Source organism: Manduca sexta, chromosome 25 (genome assembly GCF_014839805.1).
Source record: "Manduca sexta isolate Smith_Timp_Sample1 chromosome 25, JHU_Msex_v1.0, whole genome shotgun sequence".
Classification (NCBI taxonomy): Eukaryota; Metazoa; Arthropoda; class Insecta; order Lepidoptera; family Sphingidae; genus Manduca; species Manduca sexta.
The window spans coordinates 680,895-695,238 of record NC_051139.1 but is presented as its reverse complement, the minus strand read 5'-3'; the positions used below and the strand labels follow the sequence as shown (position 1 = coordinate 695,238).

The 14,344-nt window shown below is 35.6% G+C and overlaps 1 protein-coding gene across 6 annotated transcripts in view; it reads left to right on the top strand.

Annotated features, from left to right (window-relative positions):
- LOC115447750 (protein bunched, class 2/F/G isoform) overlaps positions 1–14,344 on the top strand; it is a 267,023-nt gene that overhangs the window by 48,601 nt on the left and 204,078 nt on the right. The window contains exon 2 of one of the 6 annotated variants that reach the window (XM_037442952.1): positions 11,620–11,964. The exons of the other annotated variants lie outside the window; for them this stretch is intronic. Coding sequence (XP_037298849.1) covers positions 11,620–11,656 — 37 coding nt within the window. The 3' untranslated portion in view covers positions 11,657–11,964. Of the gene's footprint in view, positions 1–11,619; positions 11,965–14,344 lie in introns of those variants that run through there. 6 annotated transcript variants of the gene reach the window in all.

Below are 14,344 nucleotides of genomic sequence, written 5' to 3'. Positions count from 1 at the left end.
GCGTTAAAGAATCCGGGCAGCGACGCCTTCAACTACGCTTTTATTTCGTGGCAAATTCATAATTGGTTCATTTGCGGAAATTGTACATTAAAGACTGGAGGTGTTAGGTGGATAATCACGTACAAGGTAGCTAGACACGATACTTGTGGCAAATATCTAGTAAAATAACACGAGTCCGTAGTTTTTTGCACAATAATGTGCACCGCTGTACATTGCGGAGTGCAGACTGCAGACGGTGTGGGCACGCCGAGAACTGGTTCCTCCGATATGCGAGCGAACTGTAAATGCATTGACTGCACAGTGTACGGGTGTCGGCCACATACCAACTATTCTATTCCACTACATAGAAATCCACTCCCAGTGACAGACAGCGTGGTGTTTGAAAGTTTGCACACCGCCGACCATGTATAACATCGTCTCCGCGGTTTCTTACTCTTTGCTTAATGTTTTAGTTTGTTTACCATACTGGTTTCTGTCAAGAATTATTCACGAAATGTAAAGGTAATGACGCTGTTAGAAAATCGTAACTCGTGTCAGGTACTAATAGAATTCTTTACAATACAATTTCTACTAAGTAGCCCACATATACAAGCCGGTGTCAATCATTAAAACAATAATCAAATAGATGACGTTCATTTGTCTCAATCTACAATAAACTTTTCTCTTAGAAACTGGTTTAAAAACACAGAAGTAATTTACCGGGTGTGAACTAAGGGCCGGCTAATATTAGGCGTAATTTACGTCCATCGGTCGCGTAATGCCACACGAACAGCACAAACCAATCACTTTAGAGCGAAGATGCGTCGCGATTATTGCCGTTGACGTCAATTTGTATGACCGGCCTATAGTTAGTAACACAATATTATAACAGTCACCTTTTTGTTTTTGAAAACAAAAACTGTGACGCAACCTGTGACTAACTTCAGGTTGGCCATAAATGTTGGCGTCAACTATACGTGTCATACGTTTGCCTAACAGAGCAACGAGGTGCAACTATCACCTTCGGTATTGTACATTTAATGTTAATTATATGTATTTTGATATATTTTATGCACTAAATTAGCTTACGCAGAGTCATCAGTCAGGCGTAAATTCCGTCAGGTGTTTGTCGGTACTTATTACAAAAAGGTTTTAAATTAGTTCCGATGTTGACGCCCGGTAACCTCGACTTGTCCGACCCAGTTATTTAGCGATCGTGATGGACGCGATGCACTTTTCAATTGATACTGCACAAGTAAATACAATAACCACTTTACACTGATGTTTCCGTCGGATGGCTTTATTGATTAATGTGATCACGTTATTTCCACTTTATGGAGCTGTTTCTACGAGTTTGTTTTATTTGTGTAGTGTGTGGTCGTCGTTCCAGAATTTCACTGTTGGCAAAAGCAATCTTGAATAGGCTTTGCTAGGTTTTTTTTAAATGATGTATAATTTTATTGATACACCGAAGTTCATCATTGCTTAAATATTAATCACCATCTTCATTTTAATTTAGTTAATAACATATTATTGTCCTATAACGACTTATAACCTAACAATTAAGTAAAAAAAATTAAGAGATCGGTGAACTCGGTAATTAAAATTTAATTAGGAGTCGCATAATGAAATATAAACCTTATTTTATTATTTGCGTTGTATTTTATTCCTCAGACGGGTTAACACACACAAAAAAGAATCGCTTTTGTCTCCATCAAAACAAACTCCTCAATTGAGCTTGCACACCGCACGTTACAATGTAATGACACGATGAGTTCATCAACGGTTCCTTACAAATTACACATTCAGTGAATAAAAAATTAAGTTTTATTGCGACCCGTTTGGGAATTATGTAATTCCGTCGGACGTTGACTATAGCCAAGGTCGATCGTGGCCAATACCGGAGAACCAGTTCGAATACATCGTGTAGAAATTTCTACGAACGTTACCTGGTCGTAAGGAGTTTTTTATAATCTTAAAAAAACAGGGTCTGTTTAGATTCCATATAGATTTTTTGTAAGGTAAACAGTGTCAAAACTTGTCATGTAGTAAATTATAATTGCTAATTTATTACTGATACGTCATATTGAATTAGGGCCCACTGCTCTGATCCTCAGTGGTTTTCGTTCATTCAATTCATTGTTTCCACACGTTATTTAATTCACGCAGTTTGTCATTGATATTTAACCCTACAGAATACTGGTTCAAATGGTAGGTAAATACCTGACGTAGCAAATTCAATAGAACACGTATTTTCATTACGCCATCTCATAAATCCCATTTATTGCGCATACACTTTTTGAAATGGATCCTGAGCGTTGTAAAATGCATTTAGTTTAGAAAAGGAAAAAAAAGTGTCTAGTATAAAACAAATTATTCACAAATGTTACTTTTGTATGGTATATGATATGACTTTTGTGTTGCAAATAATATTTTCTCTGACCATTATAATAATATTGAAACACTCACAGAGCCAATTTCACGCATCATAACCTCGGGGGATAGGCGAAACAAACTTAATGTCAGCTCTCGCGATATTCGCCTCGGGATAATTACGTTTTGTGGACTGGATCTGGGTGGCTATGCTGATTATAATCGAATCGACGCGACGATTTTCGAAAACGTGCAATAACAGCATGGAATTATAGATATTATAATAAAAATATTTTAATATTAATTAGTACTTTGCATATTATTACTATAATGACTAAAATATGTCGTTTACATTTAATTTTAATATAATATTGAATTCATATTTATGTCGCTGACGATAAGTTTGTGTCCTATCATATTATGGAACGAGATATACATGGCAAAAAATAGGTACACTAGTTGCGCTTCTGCCTACCCCTACGGTGACAGAAGGCGTGAATGTTGATAAATTCGTATAAACTGTCATTCATTTTTGTTCTTCGTTCCGTTTTTATTCTTCGACATTGCCACCGTAGGCCGTTAAAGTTTTTCACCGCGTTATTGTATTTAATGAAAGGTAAATATTTTCATTGAGCCTGCCTGCCCATTATTCACATCTGGATGAGTCATAGATATTGATGCGAACTGCAAATCTTTTGTTATTTTATATTGAACACATGGTTTGTTACGGTGTTTACACCGCACACAGTGTGGACAGATTTTGCACAAAAATTGTATATTATGACGTTTTTGACAAAAGGGCTTTGTGTAATTTCCTCATTTGCACACACAATGATTATATAAGTGTTTTGTTTTTAATTTACTAATGAGACCCGTTGATAGTTCGTGTTTTTATTTAAATTTTCCGTAAGTTAGCTGTAATATATTTATTATATTGATATGTATGTATCTTAATAACAATATTTTTATAAAATAAAAGAAATCTACACAAACAAATATATTTAGTTTTAACAGCTACTAGCCTATAGCTGCTATAAACCATAATGTTTTTCTCAATTTACTTAAATTGTAGTTTAATTATATTTTTCATGTTTGTGGTATCTGTTTGCATTAAGTTTAACTGCGCACAAACGAGTCTACGCTCAGTTAGCTTCGCTTCTGGTCGGAGCTGCGTGATTTGGCAACGCCTGAAATTCTATCCAATACAAACGTTTAAGCTATTAAAAGCGTATTGATTAGTTTGCCTGCCTAATGCGCGTATTTGTTGACGGCTAGAGTGGCTCGAAGTAGCACTTTTTCCCATCGACTACGGACCGAATTAAATTCTCGGCGCTGTCACGGAATTTGTCCGTAAATTTTCCGAATTTTAATATTACTTAATGCTCTGTTAAGTTGCATTTAATGAGTTTTTGAGGGGCTCGTTTAATCTTCTCTATAATCTAGACCAAACTTAATTTCCTTCCCTTAAAACTTGGAAGTCGCAACCGCAATCAACATTCCGATGTTGCTGTAGAAGTTTAAGCCGAGGGATAATTAGTAGCAATCGCATTTTGTTTAGCAATATATGCTTTAAAAAGATATATACATAGTTATTCCAAGTTTTTAGCAAAAATAGAAAAAATCACGTGTCGCTGCAAGTGTTATTTTCTAGTAAAGCAATAACATAATTAGTCCACTGGGCTTTATGTAATTACCATGTACTTCACGTAACATTTTAATTTTCTGTCGCGAGCCATATAAGTAATTAAAATGAAACTTAAAAAATATGGCACAACGGTTCATTGTTAGCTTTTAAACTTATATAATATTCAGTGTGCGCCTCTTTCTCTTCATTCAATTATGAACTTTCAACAGTTTTTAATAAAATGAACAAAGTTATTATGTTACTATTTTTAATAACGACATCTTAACAATAGTTTAATGAACAATTCATATAGTTAATAATGTTTTGTAGATTCCTTTCTACATTTTATCTTTTTATTATATTGTCTTTGAATTGTATTTTGTTGTCACAATACTTATAAAATATAATAGTTATTATTTCCATGTATTTTTTATAATACCGACAGTCTGGCGGAAGTGAAAGGGATTGCTCCAACACTCGTGTTGTATCCCAAGGCATGCTGACAAATTATATAGAATTTGCTACTTTTTTGAAGATATGGCAAAATATGTAAGGCAATCTTCATACTTCATACTCCCGAAGAATTTCAGTGATTCGGCATGGCATTTAGTGGCGCGAAACTTTAAACAATGCTTATAATACTGCTTTATGTATCCCTTATTAATAGCATTGTCCACCGAAATACATAGCGCGCGTGGTATCACTCGGTCTGTATCTAGTGAGCGGCGGGCGCGTCAAAGGGCGCGGGCGTGGCCGTTTCATTGTGGTTATTACAACTAATAACACATTGCTGTTACTGACGGCGATAATGTGGCCGGTATCGCCACCAGCCGGTTCATTCACATCGCCCGCGGAGCACGGAGGCTGCTGCTGCGGCGTTTGATAAAACTTGTGCAGCTTACGTAATAGCATTATCAAAGGTCTTGCAAACTATGTGACGCCTCTCTGGATTTCATTTTGTGCACAGAAATGTTTTCTAAACCTATAATGATTAATGAAAATATTGCATGGCCGAAAGTATTCTGCAATTATCTTTCTTCTTGGAAGGCGGAACAGCGTGTAGCAGAAACCAAGTGATGAATAATTGTTTCATTTGATAATAGAACGAAGCAATCGTCAGCTCTTAAGCACGCATGTCAATAAAATAGGCACGTCATTATCCTTAAATAAAAGGATTGGATTAATAGCGGTTTGTAAATTTTGGGTCGTCGAGAACCTTTTTTTTATGTAGAGCTTGTAGGCTCTTTTGTGTAATTAATTACACTCGTAAGTCGCAGTGCGGATTGATAGTGTTGCTGCAACTTGACTTTTGTCGCAGTAAAACTATTTAAAGATGAATAAACAACTTTTCCTGTAATTAGGTATACCTCACCTATAACTACTCGATTATGTAGCGAAGCGATAGCTCTGGGCCCTTATTCTGTATGGTAGTGTAAACGCGTAACGTGGCCGTGTCATGTTATCTTCGAGAAATGTGCGTGGAATGGTATTCTGTAAGCCAAATTTCTATAGTCCTAAACATGATGCGTTGTGTTACGTGCTTGTTACGCACTGTCAAAATAACGTGCGGGATAGAGAATAAGGCCCCTGAGATTTGAGTAATCAAAGTTAAAGATATTATCAAATATTACTATCCATAAATTTATAAAGTAATGTAATTTCAATAAAGAATTGATACAACTTAAAGTTACTTGTTTGGTTAGATAATAAAGACGAGATTAACTTTTTTTCTATGTCCTTAAAATATTTAAAATATGACAATCATTTTGTACAATAAATAGCGTGGAGTAAATTTTATCTATGTTAATACAATTTATCGTCTAAAGATTTACCATAAGTTAGCTTTCGCCTCTTTTATCTTTTCTGGCATAATGCTATATAGATGTAATGGGTACATATGTATGCTATAGAATATAACTAATATAGATTTGTTTAGCTGTGAAAATGAAACACTTAGGCAGAGTCAGCGAAAAATATTGATATATTTTTGTATTTTAAGTTTAAAAAAGTTTTGTTTACCATCAAAAGGTCGTATTTGGCTTTGGCAAATTTATCGTCTGTTAACGATGAAGCCACAATATAAAAATTAGATTGAAAAGGTCACAATAATAAATAAAAACTGCTTGAAACAGATAACGCAAAAAGTCCCCAGTGCATATTTAATAAGATTATCATAGATGTAATTATTGTATAATTATATTCAATCAATTATGTGAGTGGTCGTATCTAATTAATTACACTTTAGTTTGTATTAGATTTCTGTAAATTAATTTTATGAACTGATAAACATTAATACGGTCCAGGAATAGGGGGTTTTAAGTGGAATTATTAATCAAATTTCATTAAGGTTGCGGAAAATAATAAAATAGTATACTTGCATATATTATTTCATTTAAATACACAGCAGGATATTATAGTCATGTTAAAGTGTCAAAATCCGTTGAAAATAACAGAGTAGTGTATAAAAGTTTACTACATATATAGTAAAATTTAAGTGTGTACACCAATTTACGGATTGCTTTTTATTGGGCATATTTTTTTTAAGTTTTTCGTGTATATGCATGCTGTGTACCTACGCCTTATACTATAAAGGCATTTAGCTTAAGACTACTATTAACGTTGTTACAGTAATAAATTGTGTAAATGTATGTTACGTTGGCGTAAATAAATAAATAAATATTGATATCAGTAAGAGACGGCGCGTATTTAGCTGGGTAACATGTCGCTATTTATCTCACATACCAACAGTAGTAATAACAACGTCACTGCGGTACTGTAAGTTCTTTGCATGTCATAATCTTTCCAAAGATGTAGTAGATAGCATTAATGATACTTAATTTAACCATAATTTTAAAAGTCTGAAGTTTGTATACAGTTTCTGATTCAAAAACCTAAACTGCACACTATCGCTACTCAGGTTATGTAATTATATGCAATTATTATACATTATCAGCGCAAAACGTATCACATCTATTGCGTTTATTGCGATTATGAGCAGTATTAATACGAGATGTGAAGTAAGACCACCCACGATTGGCGCGCTTTGTCTAATCAATTTATCAACGATTCCTGATACGGCGCGCCAGGCGGCGGGCCTTCTGCCTCGGGCAAACATTTGGACCGTTTTGTAAATTCAATTACTCGTTTATAGCCTTATAATTATTACCTGTCGGCAATATCTGTAGACCTTATAATGTCACGTGAGATAAATACGCTCGGAACGGTAATAGAGTGACAGTGGCGGAGACAGTGTGCGGTGTCCAACGGGGTCCAAAAATATTTTTATAGGCGGTAAAATAATTGCGACGACACCAGAGCGCACTGTGTTTGTTAATGAATGCTTCGCTATTACTCATAACACACAATATCTAAAAAGGTCCTCTGGTAAACAAAACAACATACAAATCTGTTAAAGCAGTTTTAAAGTAGCACGCGAAAACATAAAAAGACTACTTTGTCGTCGTATTATAATATATTTTAAGATACGTATCTCAAAACTATTTTTAGTAATACCTGGTTGTACTTTGAGTAAAGAAAGCAATGTTATCGTAGCTTATTATTTGATCCCTGACCTTTAGTAACCCTGGTATAAGTTTCCTAAGTATTTCTACGGTGATCAATCATATTAAAATACATTTACGTTACAACTACTCGCATATATAAAAATGAACCAGGTTAATTTTTATAGTATAAAGATCCCGTTTATACTATGCGAGAGGTAGGTAGAATTGTATGTAACGCACTGACGTCTGCATTACTTGTATTGAAGAATATCCCCAGCCGAGGATGTGATAAGAGCGAAATTATCGGGTATTTCGAATCCCTTGCAAGTCACATATATTTTGGCATCAAAAACACAAATTTTGATTTTTCTCTCAGAATCTAACGGGCGTCATGCGAATAGCAAACCGCGCTACGAAGGTTTAGTTGTACAAAATTATTAAAAGGAACACTAAATGAAAATGAAGTCCCATTTCCATACAAAGCTTGAATGTAAATCGTGAATTCTTGTGTGATGTATCACACCCATGTTGAATGTTACAAGACGACACGTGCGGTGAGGTAATGGACGGCTTATATGGATTAAATTGATCCCGACCCCACACACATATGGTCATGCAGCATATACACCCGAATCTTCGGCGTAAGCCCGGGGTGTTGCAATCTCAAGGCATTACGTAAATCGACTAATATTTGGGACATATTCATTTGTGCGGGGACAGTCATATAAGATCGTTCCGTGAAAAATACAACCACGGAGAGTATTGTCTGCAGGGTGAATCAAAAGGACTCAATCGGATTGTTAGTACAGAAAACTATCGAGAAGTGCTAGGTTCGTTGTTGCTTCCGTGTCGTCCTTAAAGTCGTATGTTATAACAAATTTCAATGGTCCTCGATAAAAATGAAATGAATGAAAGGCATAATTATTTTAATTCTATTGTTCCCGCAGTCCGCAATGACGTCATCTATGTAACATCTCATTTTATTTCGCGTGTTTTTAGCGTATTGTTAGGTTCTAGTCATTTCTTTCGTATAGTAAAAGTAAATTGGTAAAGTTCTTTGCAATCCCGTGTTATTTATTCTGTCGTTTGGCAGCGGAAACGTGTCCCAGAATACACAAACATACGTCACAATTATATGGTCGAAATATTATGGGTCTAGGAATTCCAATCCTAGTTACAGGCTTCTTTTGAGCGTCAATATTAAAGTGTATAAATAAGCTTACGGCGTATTACTGAGAGATATTAAATATAAAGTGCATTCAAAGTCAATCTTTGATATATCAATAGTTAGTAATATAGTTAGCATTTTATTTCATGAATTTGAAATTAATATCTACTTTTACTTTACTAAGAATTTCTGCGCGAGATAACATCTAAAATATTGGCGATCATTTTATTGTAGCGACTTTTCTAGATCGCTTACCCTGTTGTAACATTCTTTAAAACTTCATTATATTTAATTTTTAATAACCGCCCTTACTATAGTCTCAGTGGTCTCTAAGTCCTATGGGAACCGCAAAACTTATTTTGGCCGTCCCAAATACTCATTGCCAATGGTGTCGCGACGCCAAATCGTTTGGTGTGAACTGTGAACAATTTTTCCCAGAAGACGCGGGTGGGCGCGTGATATTGAGAAATGCTTTCTAAATCTGGGTGCGGAGTCGAATTCTTATTAAATGTTTCGCGAATTTATTTATAGTTTTGTTTTTTTTTTACATCTTACAAGACAAAGAAAGTATTAAGGCGTGTAGACCTAAAAGATCGATAAAATTCTTTATATTCGGTCAAGTCACACCATATTCTAAATTATAAATACACGCTTGGATATCTACTTACTACTCTCATTAAAAATGTAGTCACAGACATCTGTTAAACAGAACCCGTCGGTTACCTGAACAGGTCTGTTACAAATTAACACTAGGATAAGTGTGTGCAAGCCACGGGCCGAGCTCCAACTGCATCACTGCACTATCTGACCCACTGATCTTATCTGATGTGTTCCGACGTGGGCTGATGCTGATAAATTGTGTACATTTTGGACGCGCGTTATACAACATTCACTTAGTGCCGTTTATGATATTTTTTAATTAAGAATTTTCTTTGACATATTTTGATTATAATATACAAGTCTATTGCGCGTATATGGAATGTTCAGCATTTCGCTCCCACAACATAGGTTCGTAAATGATTGCGGATCACACAAATATGTCCCGTGCAGATATCGAACTATTGTTATCCCGTAGAGTTTATTCTTGGATACCATTTAATAACTCACGGTTTCATTAGAATAGTGAAGTTCACAAGCGATGGTGATCATCCGCTCTAAGGCGAATTACTTGCGCGTTTGATTAAAAAAACACAACATTCGACGAATGATAAAAAAACGTTATAATCCCGTCATTACAACAGTTATCATTGATTTTCCAATAGTGCATTGTCTTATCGTTTTGTATATCCCATATAAGGATTGCAAAGGATTTATTCGCGATTATATTTGATATGAGAGATAAGAAAGGCGCCACTGCAACGTGCATAAAATATAAACACTGCTATTTTGACAACACATATATATATACACGCTCACTTGTGTCTCCAAACAGGTTTAAGTAGAGGTGCATTAAAGAATTACGATTTGATGTGTTGCGTTGCACCCTTTTTTACAGACCGAGCTTCTCGCCATATAAGGCATTTTAATGTTGGGTATATCAGGTGCATCTTTAAGAGAACAACACATTTTTTTTACTCAGTGAGGACCTCGCAGGTTTTGCAATTTAAGGACGTTATCAATAAACCAATTATATTAATGTTACATTGAGTGTAATAAAACGATAAAGCATTGCTGAAAGCGCGGCGCCAGTACGATTGACGCAAGTAGCACTCAAATTTGTAATTTACTCTTGGCGTACAGCACATTTTGTGCATAGTTTCGCTACGTAGTTCCATTACCGCATGCGCAATAAAAAAAAATTGTTACGATGCGCATGTTGTTCAAATATCATAAGTCCCGCGAATGTGAGTATTAAACGAGAGAAAATATTTTAGCCCGGGCTGGAAATTGCGCAATAACATTAGGACAAAAATAAGCTCGTAAACTTATAGGTGAACTTGTTTCGCTCAAATAGAGCAAACTTATTTATTCGCCAATCCGAGAAGATAGGCGTGAGGTTGATCAACACGCCAGCGTCATGATTTACTGCTAAATACTGTTATTGGAGACATCGACAAAAGAATTCGTATGACATTTTAAGATAAGCTATCGGATATCGTCTAGACTGGTAGGCAGTTTTAAATCTCTTATGCAAAAATACATAAGAGACGCGCTTTACGTTTGCGTTTTATTAAGTCTATCGTCAATGAACACATTCATTTGACACTTCATACTTCCTCTACCCGATACCGATTATGGTGGATATCTGCATCTAAAACATGTGTGAAGCGTTGCAACGTTTATGAAGAGGCTTCGTCACTCGCTAGCACTGTTTAGATCATATTTCGAAACAAGTCCCATCTGATATTGCGCGTTATTTAAAAAAATGTCTGTAGACTTTACAACATATGTTCACAATATAATACTATAATGATATTGTACTTCATTATTTACTGTGTACCATAAGTTTGTAATTTTTATTTAGCAAGTCAGCAAAAAAACTGACAAATTCAAAGTGAAACGTGTCAAGTGGTCAGTGAAAAATTAAATGTCATAATACAATCTGTCAGCAGTGCGCTCGATTGAAACAAATCTGTTGGTGTTTATATAGTGACTGCGCCGCGTGTGCACTCTGACTGAAATACATCAATGACATATTTAAACAAAGACGAGATTTTAAATCTATTTGAATTTTTGACGTTCTTATACCTCTAATCGTTGGGTGACGACAAGCAAATACTAAGTCCTCCTCGTGACCACGAAGTCTAAAAAGTCTTTGAAACGTCAGGTGAAAATTATAACATAGAAATCGCAATAAAATCTGCAAAATACTTTTATTTTAATGTTTTAACATTCGCGTTCAATATAAGAAATCATTAAGCAAATGTTAAGTTTATGAGGTTTAACTTATCGCTTCGGCTTAATTGATACATTTAAACTATAAACACTTTTTATACAGCATCACTAATCGACGCACTTGATGTTTGTTGCAGGTACTATGACTGTCTGCGACACAGGCCGCCACCGTGAGTCATCCCTGTTGATAAATAATGCTTTGTGACGTAAACAAATAAAGGCGATCGCACTCTTGACAGCGTCGTACGCGCACCATGCGCTGCATGCCACCACCTTTGGCATTCCACTAGTATGCACCACGCGTGCGGATAGATTTGTCGGAATGCATAGGATTATATAGAAAGAATTCTGGAATGCAGCGTGTGCTACTCGTACTATGCTGCCAATGTGCTATCACCTTTAAATAACCAGCGTATTTTATTACGACAATCTAGAACTTTCTATTGGATCTTTCTGTTTGCAAACAGTACTTGAAATTGCAACTTTCAACTTGAGGAATTCGACAAGCAATATTTGGTATCGGAAAACGGCTTTGTGTAACTATCTAAAACTAAAGTAATATTTGCTTTGGGAACAGGTATAGACAAGTTCTAATGTTTCATGTAAATTCCAACTTTAAATATTTTTAATCTCTACATTAAATTCGCCGAATTTAATCATAGCACGATATACTACATTCTGATGATATTTACAATGTAATCCTAATAATTTAATATTCATTAACCGGTCACGTTGCATTTCCCGTCAGTCGCCAGCATTGTATGATTAACCTACGTTTATCGTCTGAGTTATACTGATTCCTTTATCACATGCACCACTTGTTGTCCAGTCGGGTATTGTATACCTCCACCAGCGTACCTGATTTTTGCTGTAAACGAATTCCAACACAATAACATCACCGCGTCTAGTATGGTTTGTATCCTGTACATATATGTATATGCGTTATGTATGTCATACCCAGTGGAATATATCTGTAATGGGCTATGCGTTTTGTTTTGGTAATGGTAACGACCCGATGAGTCACGCGGCGGTTACCAAACGCATGTGTGCGATGTGCCGGCATGTCCTCCCTTTCAAATCAACTGTTATGAATTCTGACGCGTTCGGCTTTACTCCTCGATTCTCATTCATGTGTGAACGTGTTTGAGATGGTCTGTCAGGTTGGCTGCACTGTTTGAGCACTTTAGGGTTGCTAGATTTTTACATGGAGGTGGGATTTGGGTACCTTGTCTGCTAGAGTTAATACCCGCCATTTTTACCTAAAGGGGCATTCCACGTGAAGCGGGCACGAAAAAAAACTCGATGTCTCAGATTTTCGTAATATTTGATTATGTTATACCTGTATATGTCCTCGATCCAGATACAAAATATTATTAAAGTATAAAGCCTGGTAAGCGAGTTAAAGGACTTTGAAGTTTTGACTGGCCGGCTGGTATACGCCACTTCGAATCCAATTATCAAGTTTTTAAATGTTACAATAAAATAAATAAAGCAATGAAATAAATACTTCATTTAATGAGCTTTTTTATTGTATTTTTGGAAATTGAAAAATGTTTTTTCTTTGAAAAAAATGTGTTTGAAAGATTCAAACTTGAATTTCACAAAGTTGGCATATTTATATTTTTTTTTTTTTCTAATAATAGCTACTATTGTATAGATAATCCCTGCGAAGTTTCATAATGGGCTGAGAAGTAGTTTAGGAGCTAGACCGATTACAGTGCCGAAGCGCGGCGGTCGCCAGAAAGAGCGAAGTAGTAAAAACTTTCAATTAAACTAAATACTTTCGATTAGAGTATTTTATCATGTTTTGCATCGCTCTAACGATTCAATTACAACTCTTTAGAGTTGCATTTCACGTGTCGGAAATGGTCATCCAAATGTCTGATTGAACGGTCCACTGTGCCAATACTAGTCCACGTTCCGGTCACAGGACCTGCCAACCCTATCTCTACGACAGTTATGCAAAGCCTTTGTGTGCGAGTGTTCCAGATGTTTGTATTATAAAGGCTCAACACCAAACACATTCTTGACTATCTATTTTTAGACTTTCCCTTCGCTGACAGCGACTCTTCAATGTTTATCTCTAACGTGTTATTTATAAACCCTTCTCGTTAAATGTGCTATCTTGGTTAAATACTTACTTATTTTGTGTTCTCAAAATGAACTTGATTTATTTTGATCGATTTCAGTATTGCGTTTAATAGAGGTGTGGTATATTTGTATCTTGACTTGGGGGCATTTAAATGTTGATAACGTCAAAGATTCAACATCTTCTCGGACGATTGAAAAAAGACGTGTTTATATTTCTATTCAAAACACATTGTATTAATTTGCACCTATACTATTTAAATTTGTGTAGGTAATTACGATATGGTCAGCCACAAGGTCTTAACATAATTATGAAGTTCGATGATCTGTGGATGCTCTTGTTTCATCTCTGCCTACCACCTCAATAACTATACAGGCGTCTTCGTCTGTGACTATCCCAGAGAACCACAATATAGATGTATATTTTATGCAATATTCTCTGTTACAAGTGTATACCAGGATTTCCATTTCACCAGCTCGTTAGGTCGTAATAATTAATCCGTAATCATAATTATCACTGTAATTGCACGTGTGTAAATTTCAATTAAGTTTTCTCTTTTACTTCGCATGTCGTAAAGACCGTTATTGCGTCACTTTCTACCATACTGCCTATAAATACGGCCGGTGTTGTCTTGCATAATGTACTGTGGTCTCCCTCTCCAGATCGAGAGGTTTTAATAAAATAGGTCATTCTATGGATCTGAACAATAGGAGTGTTATGCTGTGTCATTAGTTTTGCCAGACACAATTTTCCAAATATCGGAATGGAAGCGG